Genomic DNA, 21,368 nt, shown 5'->3' on the forward strand with positions numbered 1-21,368 from the left:
TCAATTTTGGCGAATGCAAACAACGTGATTATTGTTCAAGAGTCTAACATCCAGCTACGCAAGAAAACATGTAATCTACCTGAGGGAATAATATGCTCAAAAAACATTTCTGATTATTATTAATGTTTTAAAGCTTTTAGAAAGTACATAGAAAGCTTTTGTAACATTATCTTAACTGTCACTTTTGATTAATGTAATGCATCCTTGCTGAATAAAAGTAGGCAATTACTTACTTTATTTTTTTTCCCAAAAAATAATCTTACTAACCCCAAACTTTTGACTGTAAGCCTAGTGTATAATGTTAAAAAAGCTTTCTATTTTAGATAAATGCTGTTATTTTGAATGGTTTGTTTGTAATGTGACTTTTTTCATGTATGACATTAAATTATTTTTAGAATTAAATACATAAATAGGTTAAGCAATACAAATGTGTTTATGTCTGATAACCTTTTAAACACAAACTTAACTGCAGACACTGAAATGACGTACACTGTGTGATACAGTACAAATATTTTGAGTGTCCCTCATTTTCCTATAAATAACCACGATTTTCCCGCATTTTCCTTTTCTGAAGTTGGCAACCCTAACTGTCACACACACACATGCAGGAATACAAACAAACGCAAGCATGCACACACACTGACATCCACACACACAGACACACACCCATACACACACACATACAAATCCACATGCACAGACACACACACAAACACACACGCGCACACATGTACGCACGCATACATACACGCACAGACACACACACACACAGACACACAAACACACACACATACACACACACACACAGACAGACATGCACATACTACTACTTTTTTTAGGTATATACATAAACACGCAATACAGCCAAATTGCTCCACGTCATTTATTTTTGTGGAAAGCCAGTGCAGGCCTGAGCGGCGGTCATATTTTGTACCGCCATGCGGTACATCTAGTTTTTCTGAGTATTGTGATTTACAGTTTTTTACAATCACTTTGTTACTATTTTCAGAACCTTGATGTCATTTTTCACAACTCTAGACACAAAACTCACAACCAATGATCAAAATGCACATTTTTCAAAACTCTAACCCTTTTCTCAATTGCTTGGATACAATACACATAAAACTTAGATCATTTGTTCATTCAACAAAAATCACCTGTTCAATATGACACAACTTAACATCAAAGTACTACTATTTCAAAAGGCAATTCACACATTACATTTCAAATGAGTGTCTATTCATTTCCTTACATTGATCTAACTATCAATTGATACAACTGCTCAAAATGATAAGAAACTATTGCATTACTCTGAATGCATAGTTGTATGGAAACAGACAAACAATCTTCCATGTTTACTAAATCATGAAAGTTTCAAGATAACGATATTCATTGTCACCAATTAGCATGGAGCATGAACCAATTAGACTACAATATCCATGGATGTAGCCTAATATTTGATCATACTGCTTCATCAGACACTGTGTCTATGGTCCCAAACACTGTACTACCTTTTCAGACTATGTACAGTATTGACAGCACTGCACTGTATAGATCATCACTCCTGTTCTGTTTCTTACAGTACAAGCAAGCAAGTTGAGGAACACTGCATTTGATGTTTTACAGTACTGTCTTTTCTTTTCTATTTCATAGCTAATTATTTTTTGCTTTGATTCAAATAAACCTATGTTGTGATTGTACTGTAGTGTTTTGCATCAATATATTACAAACTTTGTTCAATGATTCCACTGTAGTATTCTCTCTACTACTGCAGTGCCTTTACAGAGATGTATTTACTGTACATGTAGTGCCATAATGAAACCTGTATCACCTATTTTGTTCTACAATATTTAATGATTGTACGAACAATGACACAATGAAACTATCAGTTGCTTGTGTGTGGGTGATCTATAGTTATGTCTCAACGGTATTTCACAGTAAATTAGTTTTTTGAACCAATGATTGTGCAAGTGCAAGATTTCTTTAAAGATGTGAATACACAATGCAATGTTTTGAACATTAGATAGCCTGTGTTACAAGTGATAACCGTTTTGAGTTTTGTGTCTAGAGTTTTGAAAAATGACATCAAGGTTCTGAAAATAGTAGCAAAGTGATTGTAAAAAACTGTAAAGACTGTGTTCTTTCTGATACCCTTCATTGTGCGAATTGTTACCTACACTACATGTGACAGAGATGTTGTGCCAGACAGCAACATAGTTTCGGCCCAGATCCGGCCCACATCTGGGCTGCGTTCCAGTCCACTTTTAGACTTTTTAGCACTTATATCCTACAATGCAGTACGATTGTGACGTCCCCACAGATCTCATCTAATCACCACCACAACCTAGGGGGGCAGGGTTTCATAAAATATTGAAGCTTCCCCGTGGGCCGCCATTGATTAGCAGACCATCACCTGCTGTTAGCATTCCATTGACTCCCATTCATTTTGGCGTCACTTTGACAGCAAATAACTTCACATCTGAGGCGTTTAAATACTCCATTTGTCCATTATTTATTTCTAAAGAAACACGAAAATGTATAAAAGGCTCCATTACCTTGTATCTTACGTTATGGCCCAGTAGAAGCAGTTTTTGTAAAAATAGGCTAACAATTGCGTCATAACCACGCGACTCTCTGTCGCACAGTAGAGAGATTACCGTATGGACAGGAGGAGAAGCTCGTGGGCAATCGGGGGGACGTGGAGGCAAAGTGACAAAATAATTAATCAGAATACTTAGCAAAAGTTTCTCCTGCTCCTAGCTCATGGACACCTCCTTGCTCCTTCTCACACTCTTCGTCTCTGCAAGTTTCGGAAGGGAATGATTCAGATTTCTCTTGGCACAGCTACAAGAAGACAGACGGGTTGCTCACGTCACATCTATGTCGTCAAGCTCAGTTTGAGTCTGCGCAGTACGCTCAGCCATCAGGAAGTGAGAGCTTCTAATTGACTTCACTTTTCTTCGTTGAATCCAATGGGGTCGCTGTGTCCAGTTTATATACTGTCTATGCATAGTCACTACTGCGCAGGTCTGGTCACGAGATTGCTATGCGCTCAAGTTCCAATATGTCAGCGCCATATCGGAACACTGGCGGCTTCAGTTCTCACCAATGGAAGAGAGCAAAGGGGTGTCGTTCATCTTTTTTTACAGTCTATGGCCACAACAAACAACTCTATGATATATTAATTCTAATTTTTTTTATTTAAAACAATCCAAGCACACCAATAAACATTTGGATGCTGCATTAAACAAATTCTTAGAGGGAAAAATAAATAAATAAATAAATCAACTCCATAGATGATTCCAAGTGATCAAGGGCTTAGGACGTTACAATTCAGCCCGTTTCCGCCAGTAGTGGGCACTCGTGCAACGCAAGCAATGATGTACATCCGAGTGAACGAGACGGAGGGAAGTTTGCGAGTGAAGGGCATGACAATTTTGGACTGCAACGCAGCACTGGTACACGTTGAATCCACATGTACCAGATGGGTGCACTGTGTAAACATGATGGTTATTGTAGTTCTAGACTAAATGTGAGCATGCATTTATTTATCTCACTTGCACAAAAAAAGATTCAGTATTCCTCAAAATGAATAAATCAGTGAAATGCAAACTCAGAGCAAACCTGCCATAATTAAATGTTAAATAAAACAAATAACTACTTTATGTATTGAATCTCACTTTATCAATGTCTTTGCTGCTGATCTTTTGATGATCCAATTCAACCATCAAATTAGCAAAAAATACCTTATAGTTAAACATCACATTAGTGTTTTTTTTAGTCCCCCCCCAATGTAATGCAAAAGTAATGTAACATTAAAAAAAGTAGCTAAGTAACACAATTAGTTACCTTTTTTTATAGTAATTCAATAAAATATGCAATATTCTAATAAATTACTTTTAAAAGTAACTTTCCTTAACACTGATTACAGAGTTCATCAAGGCAAGATCAAGAGAAAAAATAACATTCAACACTGAATTTAATTGAATACTTAAGTTAATATTATGGAGTAGGTGTAAATAGCCTAGTCAACCACAGGATTTTAACCATTGGACAGTAAAAGATTTCTTTATTATTATTCCTTTTATTATTGTTGTTGTTGTTGTTTTCTGCATGGAATTTCATTATTTGATGGATTTAGATTTTTTTATAAACATTTTGTGGAAAATTCTTAAATATTGTAAATATACTGTTCAAAAGTTTGAGCTCAGTAAGTTTTTTTGTTTAAAGAAATAATTACTTTTATTCAGCAAGGAAGCATTACATTTATCAAAAATGACTTCTGAAATAGCTGCGGAAAATTCTGCTTTGTCATTACAAGAATAAATTACATTTTAAAATATTTTAAAATAGAACACATTAATTTTAATTGTAATAATATTTCACAATATTGCTGTTTTTACTGTGTTTTTAATCAAATAATTGCAGCCTTGGAGAGTAAAGAGACCTCTTTCAGAAACATTAAAAAAAAAAATCTCACCAACCCCAAACTTTTGAACGGTAGGCTACTGTATATAAGCTTACTTGATGTTTGTAGATTCTGTGTACTGAACAATACTTTGTAAACCGTTCAAATTGATTTTCTTGTGCCATATGGTGGAAAGGAGAAAGACGATCATTTGTATTTTCTATTTATTTTCTGTGATATTTGCAGAAACCCTTTTACAAAATTTGGGACGTGTAAACACAGTTTGTCAGGACTTTGGACTTGTTTTGACCACTAGAGGTCCTCATTGTGTTTCATGTTCAGTTTTTCCACCATTGTATCATGTGTCATTGTTTTGTTTTGACCACTAGAGGTCCTCATTGTCTTATATTTTTTCCATCATTGTTTCATGTGTCATTGTTTTGTTTTGACCACTAGAGGTCCTCATTGTTTTTCATTTTTTCCACCATTGTATCATGTGTCATTGTTTTGACTACTAGAGGTCCTGTTTGTTTTTCATTTTTTCCACCATTGTCGTTGTTTTCTCCTGTGTCTTGTTTCCAGTCAGGGTATTCAATTTGCTCTGTTCCTCTGTGTTTTATGTATTGTGTGAACAATCTGGAGTTACAGTTTGAAATTACAATTATGGATTGTCTTGGATTTACTTTTTGGACTTATTAACAATATTTAGACATTTTAAGAGCTCTCCCTGACTGTGCACTCGTTTCTGCACCATTTCCTGTGTTCGGCCCACACAGCCTAATTCATATCTCGGTCCTGACAAAGTTTCAAATCTTTATTTGAGTGATTTGCAATTTACTATTTGTTAACATTAAGCAATCATCAGTTAGACTGAAACCGAATAATTAAAGATGATTTAATATGATTATTTGAAAACAAAAGAAAATCATGCCTAAACATAGGAAAAAAATGTCCCCACAATGAAGACCTGACATCATATACAATTGCTTACTGAGGAAAGTGAGTAAAGGGGGCAGCACAGTGTTTTATAATTTCACTTATTTCCCAGAGAGTGGGAGGACACAAGTGTTTGTTGTTGGAAATGGACAGCAGGTGCTTCCTGAGGGGAATCATCAGACACGGGTACTTCTTCCACTCTAGAATATAATTCAGGGGACCTGTTACCACAGCTTAGATAAATGCAGGGTTGCAAGTTAAAAATTCTAATTTATTGATTTAATTAAACCTTTTAGGTTGCAAACATTGCTTTGGGTTCTTTTGAAATAATAATGTTGATCATTGCATTAACTTAATATTGTGTGTCTGTAATTTAAACTCAAATTTAATTCAAAATTAAAGGTGCTCTAAGTGATGTCACACATTTTTTAGGCCAAAACATTTTTTGTCACATACAGCAAACATCTCCTCATCGCTCGCTGCCTGTCCCCTGAACACACTGTAAAAAAAAAACACGGTCTCTGTAGACACCCCAGGCTCCACAAACTGCAAGAAAAACAAACTGGGCTCACCCGCACCACGAAATATAACAAACTGTTCTAGCCAATAACCGACAAGAAGGATTTGGGGGGTTATGAGGAGGAGGGAAGGTCTAGCTAGCTTCCGTTTTGTTTGACAGTACTTTAAACGTCAACAAGTGATGTCACCCATCACTTAGAGCACCTTTAAGTTGTAGTAACTTAATGAAATTGTCTTAATAACTTTGGAAATTGGGTAGTGGATTATTAGTTCCCAGCATGCTTTAGATAGGTCTGAATAAATGTTTAAATTAAAGGCACAATATGTAACTTTTTTGCTTTAAAAATAGCAAAAATCACTATATCTATGTTATACACTCACCTAAAGGATTATTAGGAACACCATACTAATACTGTGTTTGACCCCTTAATTCTACGTGGCATTGATTCAACAAGGTGCTGAAAGCATTTTTTAGAAATGTTGGCCCATATTGATAGGATAGCATCTTGCAGTTGATGGAGATTTGTGGGATGCACATCCAGGGCACGAAGCTCCCGTTCCACCACATCCCAAAGATGCTCTATTGCGTTGAGATCTGGTGACTGTGGGGGCCATTTTAGTACAGTGAACTCATTGTCATGTTCAAGAAACCAATTTGAAATGATTCGAGCTTTGTGACATGGTGCATTATCCTGCTGGAAGTAGCCATCAGAGGACGGGTACATGATGGTCATAAAGGGATGGACATGGTCAGAAACAATGCTCAGGTAGGCCGTGGCATTTAAACGATGCCCAATTGGCACTAAGGGGCCTAAAGTGTGCCAGTGGTAACAAGGCATGATGGATCCATGTTCTCATTCTGTTTACGCCAAATTCTGACTCTACCATCTGAATGTCTCAACAGAAATCGAGACTCATCAGACCAGGCAACATTTTTCCAGTCTTCAACTCTCCAATTTTTTTTGGTGAGCTGGTGCAAATTGTAGCCTCTTTTTCCTATTTGTAGTGGAGATGAGTGGTACCCGGTGGGGTCTTCTGCTGTTGTAGCCCATCCGCCTCAAGGTTGTGCGTGTTGTGGCTTCACAAATGCTTTGCTGCATACCTCGGTTGTAACAAGTGGTTATTTCAGTCAAAGTTGCTCTTCTATCAGCTTGAATCAGTCGGCCCATTCTCCTCTGACTTCTAGCATCAACAAGGCATTTTCGCCCACAGGACTGCCGCATACTGGATGTTTTTCCCTTTTCACACCATTCTTTGTAAACCCTAGAAATGGTTGTGCATGAAAATCCCAGTAACTGAGCAGATTGTGAAATACTCAGACCGGCCCGTCTGGCACCAACAACCATGCCACGCTCAAAATAGCTTAAATCACCTTTCTTTCCCATTCTGACATTCAGTTTGGAGTTCAGGAGATTGTCTTGACCAGGACCACACCCCTAAATGCATTGAAGCAACTGCCATGTGATTGGTTGATTAGATAATTGCATTAATGAGAAATTGAACAGGTGTTCCTAATAATCATGGGCGTCGGAACCATTGTATATTGGTGGGACAAGACCCACCCACTTTTTAAGACCAATGATATTGGACCCACTTACTTTTACCGTCTCTGATTCAGCGCATTTGTCTTTTCATAGCGCCGTCAGTCAAAATCCATTCCACTTGAGGAATTCCCCTATAAATTAAACTCCATTTCCGCTGAATAGCTACATTATATTTCTCAACGAGCCGCAACTGACGAAAGTAACCGCCCGTTGTACCCTTCCAGTCAAATATTGCGTTGCAAACATCAATAACAGCTTTAAGTTGTCATTGCTGGCAAATGACCATGGTATTAGCGGGATAATCCACGGATAGCTGTGCATTTAATGCACGACGTGGAGGCAAAGAACCGCCCGACGTGAAGTGGAGTTTAGTTTACTTGTTTTAATTAAAAGGCACCAGAATACATGAAATGGTATTTAACAGTTACTCCAGTAAACATTTTTTCTGGGGGAGGACCCACCCACTTTTTTTTTGCTAATGCTAATGCTAATAATCCTTTAGGTGAGTGTATATTTTTTTTAGTTGTGTATTTACATTATCCCGACTGTTTCCAACAACTTTCAAACCAGGAGAAATTTGTCATTTAATTCGAAGACACGTCCCGTTTCTTTATTTCCGTTTTGTCGCAGTCAATGGCGTCATATCCACGTTCTCCCTGGTTTCTGCTCGTGCTGCCATAACAACCAGAGCCCTCTGATAGTAACCAAAGCGACTGACGTGGACAACTGTGTAGTTTGTAATGTCTATCTGCACACTGTTGTTGTTTCGTTCAAACATTATGGACCATGGCAAGCAGACTTTGGATAAAAAAGGAGAATCAATATCAGCGCGGTGTTTTCGAGATGCCTAGAGCTCCCATAGACAGTATATAAACGAGAGCTCCACATCTGAGACTTCGGCCGCTCCTACATGTACTTTATTAAACAGGTGAGCACATTTACATAAAACTAATCAATGTTATATAGTTCAACAATGATAAAATGTTAGAATATGATCTGTATGTTATTCTAATGTTGATCTAGCTTACTGCTAATCTAATACAGACAAACTAACACATTAATTTCAACACATTCAAATGCAGTTTAGTGTGATAGTGTAATGTTAGACCAGGTGAAACAGCGCTGTGTTATCTCACAAGTTTAATTTGTCTAATAAACTGACCTGTGAGTAGTAATTCTGCGTGTAGTTCGGTAGAATGAAATGTCCGTATTCCTTTTATATCCGCGGGATCTCTCGTCGCGTTTGGAGCTGATAGCTGTCTCTTAGCAACCCCGTACTGCTTCATATCACAGTCATGATAAAAGCATCGATGTATTCCGTCATCCATAATCATTATTAGATCGGTCGGCTTGACGTTGACGACAAGATCCATAATTCTTAGTATGTGTTGCGTCATCAAACTACGCCTTTGTTATTGTAAAGAGGTTAGCGGTGAAAAATTCCATACTGTACGTTTAAGTGTTATTTTGTTTGTTTGTTTTGGGTTTTTTTTGTGAAAGACCTGTTAGTGTTTAATGCTGTTATGTTTGACATTTAAAACAGTTTCTGTAATGGTGTAAAGTTTTTGTGGTTATTTGTGCTGAAGAGTAGATAAATGAAGGTAAACACTACATTGACTGCACTAATGCCAGAGACCTAGTGACCACAGCCTCAGACGTAACACCAACGTTGGTTGAACGTCTGATGCATAATGACACACTTAACTGGAAACACTTCAGGAGTTTTGAAGTCGTCATTTGTTGAATTTTACAGGATTTCTGGGAGACGTGTGTGTTGCGTTCTTTAACGATATGCCTGGAAACAAAGCCGTTGTGACGACAAACCCCCTCATGAAAGAGCAAAGCCATCATGTTTACAACTGTGACAATGAGTGCTTATCAGGATCAACTAAATGCTGGATTTTCAAAAGTATGTGATTGTGAAGTTCGCAGCATAGAATTTTTTAAATACGTCCAAGAGTTTTATACGCCGGTCTGTTATTGTAAGAACATTTTCATGCCCGTAAACATGATGCTGAACAAAACAAACTTGGTTGCTTTACATGTCAGCGGTCCTCTGCCAATGAAAGCAGCGATGGAGTCAATCTGAAGGTCTGGTTATGCGAGAGTGACTAGTCCAGTCAAGTCAAGTCACCTTTATTTATATAGCGCTTTTTACAATACAGAATGCATCAAAGCAGCTTTACAGTGATAACAGGAAAATAATGCAACAGAGTTTGTCTCCAGAAGAAAATAGCGTCACAATCCAGCTTAAGTAAGTTCAGTGATGTTTCATTTTTGTTGTAAAAAAGTTATATATAGCTGCTTTGGAGAAAACCATGATGTCATCGTCCAGCTCAGATCAGTTCTCAATAATCAATAATATCGTTGAATATTAAATTAAATGTTAGCAAGCCATTAGGACTAGTGACATAGTAATGTCCCACTTGTTCATTGTATGCTAAATAAGTTAGGCTACATATGGCATGTGCTATGATAACTCTGGATTTTAACTGAAATAGTAAGTCTAAGATTAATTTGTTCCAGGGCTCAAGTTGAAGCGACTTTTTTTGAGCAATCAGCTTACAAATGTTTGGTTTATGTTACAAACAAAGAGGACATTTTATTTCAGGTGGATCATGTCATGTGTGACACGCCATTCAGCAGTGTGTGCACTGAACTTACCAGTTTGACTGCAGGTCTTCACAAGTGTCTTATTCTTTGTAAAGGAATGATCTGGATGTTTCGATCGTTAAAAAAGGATTGCATACTCAAAAAAGAAAAGAAAAAAAGATTGATTTATCTGAACTTGAGCCCACCTGAGAAATTCTCATTTAATAACAATAATAGCCTACCTTCTAATGTTTACTAATTAATAATAAATAAATAAAAAATCTGTACAATATAATGAAAATAATTTAAATAAATAATGAAATACTCAATCATGAATCAATTTTTCAATTTAAATAGCGACACAATCGCACAAAAACAATGACGCCATCAGTGGACTTCATATTCCAAGCTCCTTTGTACCGCTAAAACTCTACAATCTCTGATTGGTTGCGTACTTCTGGTAGGCGGGAACAATGCTTTATGGGCGTGCTCTTACATTCCGATTAGCTGTTGTGAATGTCAATCATCAGAGCAATTCTAGTGTCTGGTTTCCTGTGTTACCGCCCTTGGGCTGAGACAGTGAAGACGGGTGCGGGAATTTCTTTGCTTTCCGACCAAGAATAGGTCAACAAAGGGTACAACACTTGCAGGAATTTTTCTAAGGTAAGAAATATGTTTCGTCCTCTCTCAGCGTGAGGGTTACATTTAGGTAGAGTTCATAAATGTAGAGGTTTGTGTGGTTCAGGAGTTAGCTGGCTAAGCGCTCGAGCGCTGATATCCGTATGAGCGTGAGCAGATGGGCCAACAGTTTATGATATTACAGTGATCCAAAACTATCAAATGATCTTATAAGCATAGCACACTGAGCCTATTATATATACTTCGTAATATGTTGAAACGGATACACGATCAAAACTAATTAACACATGCTTCACTGATTTTATCAAGGTAACACTTGAGACCATATGTGATATGGGCACCCTTCATAGTAAATAATGCATGTACTGTAAAAACTACACACAAATTTGATTCAGTCTGATTTCTCATAGGTTTATTACAATATAGCTGGATTTAATCTCGTAATATATATTTGAAATCTGATTACTACATCCTAATACATAATTTAGGACTTTCGGGCGTTTTTATCGTTATTAAAAAGGGGCTGCGTAAATGAAGTTTTGTATTATTGTCCATATGTGTATACTGTAAATGATTTATAATAATAATAATAATAATAATGTGAATGCTTCATTTAGATCCATTTATAAGCAGTGCAGACGCACGCGCTGATGCTGATGATAATGCGGTCTCGCGCAGGTCATGGCTTTTGCTTAATTGTATGTTTATAGTGTAACGTTATTATTATTATTTAGCTGTCTCGCACAGAGCGAGCGCAGCTGTACAGTATGTGAGCTCTTGTGTCTCGTTATAACGGGTGTGGTCTTCACCCGGGGCTTGACTCTGCGTGGTTTTTACATAACTGACTCATGGGATTTAATGCATAGTATAACACAATATAGTTCACTTTCCGCAAAGGCATTATGAAGTAGTGAGAATGAAAACCGTTTACAAACAAACATGAGGAATGAATTAAAGAGCTCATGAGTCTTTTTATGTCATCATTTCTTTTTTTTTTTTGTGAAAACGATCACTGACAGGGCCCTATGAAATTCGTTTAGTATCTATCTATCTATCTATCTATCTATCTTGAAGGCTGGATATTTGTTTGTAATGAATTTTTATCTTTCTGAAATGGCACTTGTCTAAAGCAATGATAGCTGTACCTCTTACACAATAAACATTTCAAAACCCACCCTCCATCTGGGTTCGATAAGCCTCAGTCTCTGTCTCTCAGAGGAAGTGCTTGATGAGAAACAACCAAAGAAAAGATTCTCAATGTTGTCACTGTCAGAAGCACAGATAATTTTAGCTTTTTTTCCCCTTTCTAGAGTTAATGAAGCAGATCACCTCACATTTCCTCTTTTGAGTTTAATTTGATTGAATACAGCACCAATATTGACACCAGTAAGTCAATAATATACCCCATAAGTTTGTGGTCAATACCGGTCAAAGGTTTGGAAACACTTTTTTTTAAGTTTCTCTTAAGTCTCTTATGATCATCAAGTCTGCCTTTATTTGATCAAAACTACAGAAAAAAAATTACAATCTAAAAAAAATGGTTTTCTGTTGTAATATACTTTAAAATAAAATGTATTTATGTGATCAAAGCTGATTTATCATCAGCCATTACTCCAGTCTTTAGTGTCACATGATCTTTCAGAAATCAGATTTTTTTTTATTTTGATAAATTTAACACATCCTTGCTGAATAAGTAGCTTATTAATTTATCTCCAAAAAAGAAAGAAAAAAATGACTGACCCAAAATGTTTAACTGTAGTGTGTATTGTTACAAAATATTTATATTTTAAATAAATGCTGTTCTTTTTCCCCCAACTTTTTATTCAACAAAGAATCCTGAGAAAAGTATCACAGGTTATAAAAAGTATTATTAAGCAGCACAGCTGTTTCCGACATTGATAAATCAGCATTTTAGAATGATTTCTGAAGGATCATGTGACACTGAAGACTGGAGTAATGATGCTGAAAATTTATGCTACTATATCCAGCAAAGTAAACTTTCAGATTGAACGATGATTCTCACAAAACCGTATTTTCTGCAAGCTTTTTTTCATGGTATATTTAGATGTCTTTCCAAAAAAAAGGACACTTGGAGACTCCAAAAGGACATAAGGAGTCTATATAATTCATACATTTATGCACAAAGCACACGGAAAAATAAACAACATTACAGAACAAAACTTTTCAGAATACAGTGTACATTGTGTATGGTGCAACAGCAAAGAGCTTTTTAGAGTTTTTTTTACATTTTAGACATGCCAAGTTGCCATACTGAACAGAACTACATGGACATGCCAAAAAAAAAAAAAAAAAAAAATCCTAAACCAAATCCTAAACTTGACCTGACTACATACATTATATGCCTACACAGATCCATTCAGATTTACTAAACACTGCAACATACACATGACAGATAAAAACATTATCATGAATGTGTGTGGAAACAACATAAAAATGTGTCTGCGCATAAATACAATGTGTGATCACTCAGTGCGTTGAGAGCGCGCATACACAGTTTGTTTGCGCATCATTCAAACAGACTCCCGTGTGCTAACTGTACGACTTCTGTGCGTCACCGCAATCGTCTTTACTTTGATTACAATCCGCTTCCATTCCACTTTACTAGCGAGACGCTAGTTTGCTTTGTCCAGCTGAGAAATGTACAGGGTGGGCCATTTATATGGATACACCGTAATAACATGGGAATGGTTGGTGATATTAAAGTCCTGTTTGTGGCACATTAGTATATGTGAGGGGGCAAACTCCTAATAAAGTTCAGTCTAATAATGACACCTTCAAATTAGGTGTAACCGAGAGCAGTGTAATTTTTTTTTATATATATATAAAAAAAATTATATATATATATATATATATAATATATTATACAGTGCTATGCATAAGTTTAGACACCCATGCTAAAGTTGACTAAAAAGAGGAATAAAAAATCATCTTTTGGAAATTGAACTTAATGCCTTAATTTAAAAAATTTGGAAAAATCCAACCTTTAAGGACACCAATTTTCTTTGTGAATGAATAATGTATCGTAAATAAATAAATGTTCTTCCTTAAAATACAGGGTGCATAAGTCTGGACACCCCTATGTTAAATTCCCATAGAGGCAGGCAGATTTTTATTTTTAAGTATTTTTTTTATTTATTTTTTTAGGATACTATGCATCCTGATAAAGTTCCCTTGGCCTTTGGAATTAAAATAGCCCCACATCATCACATAGCCTTCACCATACCTAGAGATTGGCATGGGGTACTTTCCATAAGATCATCTCTCAATGCAAATCAAACTAGCTATTAGGCTAACTGAAATAAAACCATGCCAATCTCTAGGTATGGTGAAGGCTATGTGATGATGTGAAAAGTCCGTCTTTTTTTCCCCTTAGAATTGGACTTTATATCTCACAATTCTGAGAAAAGATGTCAGAATTGTGAGATATAAACTCGCAATTATGTGTTATAAAGTCAGAATTGCGTGATATAAAGTCAGAATTCTGAGATATAAAGTCAGAATTGCGTGATATAGCCTAAAGTCTGACTTTATAAGACGCAATTGCGACTTTATATCTCGCAATTCTGACTTTATATCTCAGAATTCTGATTTTATATCATGCAATTCTGACTTTATATCTCAGAATTCTGACTTTATTTCACGCAATTCTGACTTTATATCTCGCAATTCTGAGAAATAAAGTCAGAATTGCGAGATGCAAACTCGCAATTGTGAGATAAAAAGTCGCAATTATCTTTTATTTTTTTTATTTTGTGGCGGAAACAAGATTCCATACTTTAACCAACCATTAGGCTAACCGTTAAACAACAAGATTATGTTAAATTAAAATAAATTAGAATGGATAAGTGAGGATTCATCGTCACAGGAATAAATACGCAAAATATATTTAAATTAACAGATTAACAAAACGCAAGGGAGAAAAACTGTAAGATGACGAGTATTAGCTTATATGCTGAGTTAGGTTCATTTTTGTGACGCGCTCCAAGAACAAGTTCAAGCATTGCTAAGTTGGCGTCTCAGTTTGTTCATTATCAAAATAAAAAAGTCAACCAACCAAAATTACACTTTTTTTTGTTTGTTTTTGTTTTTTTTTCAAGCATATTTTTGCGCATGTGAAAGGATGATGTTTACGTTGATGATTTCTCTTTATTTACTGATATTTTACATTAAAGGAATACTTCACCTCTGGGAAGATGAATGTGTATTTAAAATAGGTCATTTAAGTGGAAGAAATGTGAAGAAATTTTTGAATTTGGAGCTTTCTAGACTGAGAAAAGCCAGAAAATGTATTTTTGTCTTATGTGGATAAAAGACAACAACTCCCAGAATGCACTTGCTTCGCTGCCTTAGAAGGCCACGCCTACCGGTAAGGGAGCGCAGTTGAAAACAAAAAGGCTAGCCTACGTGATGAGTTTGCCAGGGATTTAGAGTTCGCCCAAAATGTCCGGGATTCGGCTTTGCGTTCTACAGTCGCCATCCATTCATCATGTTTACTGTGGTGAGCAGGACGAGGCTGACGGCCGCGGGAGAACGGCGCGAGGCCGGTGGCGTCATTACTGAGACGCGCCGGGTCTCGCATCTCTCATGGAGGAGCGGGAATTTTCTTAGCAATGGTAAAACGCACATCAACCGATCACTTGTTTAGCGTTCATGTAAACACTACATTCAGATTCACCAATCGGAATGAATTCAGTTAGATTGAAACAAGAGGTGTGCATGTAAACAATGAATGGCGACCGCAGAAAGCAAAAGCCGAATCCCGAACATTTTGAACGATCTCGCCCGCCGGACAAGTCCGGGAAAAGGAGGATGTAACCCCTACTTACTCAGCTTTCTCCTACTATTCAGCTTTCTCCACAGAACAAGAGCCTGCAAGCTTAGCTTCCAAAGAAAAACGGCTGACACTGTGTACATTCTGTGAGTGAGATCCCTCCCTCTATGGGCGGGCTGAAAACATGCGGAACAACGCCATCTACTGGCTGTAGTCTTTAGCCTCTGGCCAGAAAATCCTCCGATGACACAAAATGACGATTTTTGTGTCATCGGAGGATTTTTTCCAGACAAAAAATGCATAAATCTCTTGTCTCAGGGGGATATGAGGGTGGAAAGCATGGTAATTTGAAAATACTACAGGTTTTCTACTAATACAAAGCTTAATGCTAAATCCTGAAGTATCCCTTTAATGTAATAATAAAATGTGACTTGTACGCGACTTATGTTTGTTTTTTCTCTCAAAACCTGAATTTTATATGTATAGCATATTTTTTTAACCATGCAGCAAATGTTTCTTGAAAAATGACTTTTTAAACCGTTTTACTGATAGTATTAATCTATCAAAATTTTTACTGTCAGTTGAAGGTTAACTGGTTAATTATGAGTATCCTCACTTTGAGTCGTTTTGGATTTGGCGGTGTTCGGGAAATGGAAAGAAGCTTGTGGTTAAGGATCTTGGCTGGTTTGATCTAAGGGGCAGCCCAGGATCAAAAGGGATACTGAATTTGTTCTAGTTTTAGCACCCTTTAGCCATTAAGCCACATTAACCCCTGGTTCAACTGTTCCTTTGTCTCCTACAGTAACAAGAAAAATATTGAGTAGGGGATCCTTCAAATCAATGCATTAGCTCTTCAGTCAGCTGCTGCTAGTATGTATTTGTCCTTAATTTAGCTTTTACTTGTTTAATTGAAAGTTAAGGTGAACATTTATGGATGTTGACCTTGTGAGGGTCTTAACACAGTCTTAAGATGAGGTGAATAAGCTGAAACCAATCCTGCTGAGAAGCCCAATGGTATTTTACCGGATTTAACACTGGTTTTCTTAGTATTAGCGAAAGTCTACTTTACTTCTCCATTAAGCACTCATAAGTTAGATTGAGTTGAACATAAAGTCTTGCTGTGATTTGTTATTGCGTTTGGCTCAATGCAATAGTAGCACTGAATTTAAAACTCTTCATGAAAAAACATGCTAGTTCTTTGATGAATTGATGCGCAGCTTGAATTCTCTCTCGGCTTTGGCACAAGCGCCAGTTAAATACAGCTCCATCCAACATTAATACTGCGTTTTATTCCCATGCCACAGTCTAATTTAATGCTTTTGTCAACCTTCACATTTACTTTAAACTCTTCAACAACGTTGACTGCTAGGTATAGTTTCATTACTCAGTCAAGAGCTCAAGTAAATGAGTTGTAATTGAAACGAATCAATTCTGTAATTGCAGGGTCCGTGAAGAAACTATAATCTTGTGCTGTGGTATTTCCCAGGGTTTGTCATTATATACTTTGGCAACATCTCATTTTTCTTTAGGATGCCCTGTTTTTAGTCTCTGACTCATGGGCAAAAATTACTATTTATTCATGAATTGGTGAATAGATGACATCAGTTATTCCTGCAGTATTTTTGGTTGCTGGAATTTCCTCACGTTTTATGGGTCTGATCATGGCTGACTTGAGCTGGCAGGGCTTTATTTAGGCTTCCCTGTCTAAAACCACAACCTTAAAATCACAATTCGCAATCCAAAAATCAAGACTATTTTTGCTGAGTGTCCCACTCAAGAGTACAGCAGTGATGATGATTCATATCTTTACTGAAACAGCCTGATGAAGTGGCTGATGAATTTGGAGATGGTGCAGTTCTGCAGGGGAGTGAAGTTCAAACGTCAAGGTGTTTCCATATGGGTATGAGATTAAGAAAATTAAGTTCTAGCCTGAGGTTAAAGGTCATGAGAGGCAGGCTTACATGGGAAACATTTGTCGGATATCACACAGAGGACACATATCAGTTCAGTAAACTCTCTCTCATTGATTAGTGGAAAAATCTGTTTGTGTTTGTTAAGTTAGTTATGTAATGCTAGTCTGCTGTAAGTAGTTCTTGTCTCCCGCATTTGCATTCGTATGAATGGAAGTCAATGGAACGATCAGTGAGTAACAGCCTCATTAGTGGCCGCTTCAACTTCCGGTGCAGCGCAGTGTATGGTAATGGTCGAAAAATTAAGTACAAAAATAAATCTTGAGGTGGTGCACGACAGAAAGCAATAATGATCTAATCCACCTTACACTTAGCCTGGGTTTCCCCATTCTGCCTTGCGCGCAGCGCGATTTTATTCACGATGCTAGGCAGCCTGGACACTATGGACCAGATTTTCCCCTCAAAAAGGGAACCAATCACAGAACGGGGAGGGAGCAGCAAGACGATGACAACGTCTATGCGACACACCGAAGCAGTTTGTTTATTTCTATGGGTCCAACATGGCATCAGACGCGAAGTTTCCTTTCGATGCAGCCTTAGATAGTGTTCTAAGTAGTTTAGAGCGCAAGTTCATTTCGTCTTCTTCCTCGTCAAATTTCTGTCGCTCTAAATACGTCATCTGGTATAATTGAAACTATTGGCTATGAGCAACGTACAGGCGCATTTGATAGACATTCGTAGCAAATGAACGTGGTTCCCAGACCACGTCTCAATGACAAGAGGTCTGACGTTAGCCAGGCTACCTTACACTAAGGCATTTAAAACTTCTGGAACTCATTACTAAAATGTTATGGTTTAATATAATAGATTAAATGTTATGTTTACTATAGTTAATAAAACAATGCCTGGACAAAAAGAAAAAAGGTTGCAGTTGTATTTAAATAAGCAAATACTTTAGTCTATAATTGGATTGTTATTGCAGTGATTGTTTCTGGCATGTTATATGTTTGGCAACAATTATTTTAACCCTAACTGATGCAGTGTGCAGCTTTTTATTTTTATTTTATTTCGGAAGATGTATCCCATGGCCATAATCCAGGATGACGATGCCAAGATTCATCTGGCTCAAATTGTGAAAGAGTGGATCAGTGATCATGAGTTTGGCCACCATAGAGTCCTGATCTTAACCCCATTGAAAGTCTTTAGGATGTACTGAAGTACATGGAGGGGTTCCACTCTTTCATAGTCAATGCAAAATCAATTATTAAAATGATTAATTCAACACTTGATGGAAATAAATGTTGTAATGTTGCATAAGGTGGTTGTTGAAATAATGTTACGACGACCACATTCTGTAATCAAAGCTAAAGGCGGTCCGACGAAATATTAGAGTATGCGACTTTTGTTTGCTACTACCACAGTTTGCTATAGGAGAATCATACACTGGAAGCTTGCATAGCACTGAGATTTTAACAGCAACAAATAGCCTATGTTTGCGTACATAATTCATTGCATGTGAAATGGCCTTTTTTCTGATGGCAGGACATGTTTGCATGTTTATTAAATACATTTTTCATCAGTTAGTCAATAATATCATTAATTGTTTTGCATTGTTGCGCTCCAAAATCTGTAACTCTCAGAGTTGCCACAACAGGCGCTACACCAGACATTAGATTACTGTCTTTTACAATCAGTTTTCTTTCTCAGGTCTTCTGTCATGGTAACAGTTAAGAATATCCTGCTGTACTTGTTAGTTAAACTGTTGACATTTCTTTAGTTATTTACCTGAATAACACATTTTTCTGTTTGCAGACACTCAATCAAACTGGACCACAGTCTCTCTCTGACGGACAGTGTGAATAATGGCTCTTCCTTTTAAGAAAGATCTGGAGAAGTATAAGGAGATCGATGAGGATGAGATTTTGGACAAGCTGTCAGAGGAGGAGCTCAAACAACTGGAGAGTGCTCTCGATGAGATCGACCCTGAGGTGAGAAACACTTTTCACTCCTTTCAGACAGTTTGTCAAAATCTATCCAAGCTTCATTAATTGATTTCTGTGCAGAAAACTTGCAACGTGGGTCATAGTTCATATCCGGACAGGAACAAGTGTTTGTTTTAATGGCCACATTTCGTATAGCAAATCATAAAGATGAAGTTCATTTTGATTTTGGACATTTGTTTGATGGTTTCAGCACCACAGGCATTAGCAAAAGCAAAATTATGAACTCAAGAGTTGTTGTAGAGGTATATCTCCCTGCATTTGTGTTGATATCTACATCATTGTTACAGCATTGGATGGAGATATACCAGAATTTGATTACACTGCTTAAACAAAGGGATCAGTTATTAATGTTTATTACCCCAAAATCTGAATGACTTTTTCTTCTTCTGTGGAACATAAAAGAAGATATTTTGAAGAATGTTGGTATCAGTTTTGGTGACCATTGACATATTTTGTGGATTAAAAAAAGCACTGAGACATTTCTCAAAATATCTTATGTTCCACAGAAGAAAGCTACAAGTTGAGGTTGAGTAAATAATGACAGAATTTTCATTTTTTTTAAATATACTATCCCTTCTTGAAGCACTTGTAATAAATGTGTGGAAAATCAGTCCTAAAGATGGGAATTTAATAATTTGATGTTGTATGCAGAGCAATCATGCTTAGAAAAACCAGACACAATCAATCACCCTGTCATTTCTGGTAAATTGCCAATAACGTGGTGATGTAATTCACAATGATGTCATTGTGATTATGGGTGTGGTCATATGTTTGGCAAGGCAAGGCAAGTTTATTTATATAGCACATTTCATACACAATGGCAATTCAAAGTGCTTTACATAGAAGAAATTAAAAGAATAAAAAGAAATAAGAATAATTAAAACAAGTTTGAACTGCTGTGATAGTGTTGAGAAATCAGTTGTTTATCAAACTGGTAAAAAAAAGCCATTTTCCAAACTGTGTAAATCAGCCTTTCTGGAGTTTCTGCTAAGATAAACAACTCTGTCTGTTTGTTTATGGATAAACAGAGCTCAAGTTTGCTCCCAAACACAAGAGCTTCCTCTCAAGCAAAAATATCTCAGCAGTTTGTTTTCCTATTAAGCAAAAATTAGTCCGTAAACAACACAAATTCTGACATTCTGTGTTCAGATTGATCTATGATCATTAGGAAACAAATGCAAATGATAGTTTTTATTTAAGAAGTGAATGCTTAAGTAGATGTAACTTAGTGTGAAAATTGTGAAGTTTCACACTATAACTGGAACATCTGTTCTGAATCCATTACCCAGAATGCTCTACTACCAGCCGGACTCAGGCAGAAGGACCAGACCACAAAAGCGGCCACCGGTGCTTTTAACCGTGACAAACTCCTGCAGTATCTGGAGAAGGAAGCTATGGACCATAAAGACAGAGAAGATTGCGTCCCCTTTACCGGAGAAAGGAAAGGTACAAGAATGAGACGAGACGTGTTTGATATCAGTCTGGTTTTTGATACAGCAATAAACATTACTTTATCAGAAATGCCACGCATGAAATTTCCGTAATGGTCCAGGTCTCGAAGATTTGCTGCATTCAATTTTTAGTTTCTTAGAATCAGAGTTTGTATGACACCGCACATTTGAGGGTTTAAAAGAATCTGTTTGATTGAAGATCTGAATTGTTCAGTCAAATATGGAAAAGTGTCACATGTCATTCCAGACTCTTATGACTTCGTTTTCTTCCAGGAACACAAACAATGTTTAATAGAGTAGTTATAGAAGTTGGTAGGTATTTTTCCAAATGATGAGCTGCCAAACTCCAAAATGGCTCCATATCTTTGTGTATTACAGAATTGTTCTTTAAATCTTATTATAATTTTTATTATTATTATTATTATGGATCAATCTCCATGGCTCTACCATTGGAGAAACACAACGGTCATCCTGGATCATATTTGCCATGATAACCAATCACATTACATCCTTAACATCATTTAATTTCTGTCAGAATTGTGCGACAGTTGGCGGATATCATAGAAATGACTGA

The 21,368-nt window shown here is 36.8% G+C and overlaps 1 protein-coding gene across 2 annotated transcripts in view; it reads left to right on the top strand.

The window, feature by feature from the left end:
• The first annotated feature begins 10,505 nt into the window (after positions 1-10,505).
• tmod2 (tropomodulin 2) overlaps positions 10,506-21,368 on the top strand; it is a 31,612-nt gene continuing 20,749 nt past the window's right edge. For both annotated transcript variants that reach the window (XM_081371994.1, XM_081371995.1), the window contains exons 1-3: positions 10,506-10,662; positions 19,153-19,328; positions 20,633-20,789. In XM_081371994.1, coding sequence (XP_081228120.1) covers positions 19,203-19,328; positions 20,633-20,789 — 283 coding nt within the window. In that variant the 5' untranslated portion in view covers positions 10,506-10,662; positions 19,153-19,202. The remainder of the gene's footprint in view (positions 10,663-19,152; positions 19,329-20,632; positions 20,790-21,368) is intronic.

Source organism: Scardinius erythrophthalmus, assembly GCF_964197995.2.
Source record: "Scardinius erythrophthalmus genome assembly, chromosome: 8".
Taxonomy (NCBI): domain Eukaryota; kingdom Metazoa; phylum Chordata; class Actinopteri; order Cypriniformes; family Leuciscidae; genus Scardinius; species Scardinius erythrophthalmus.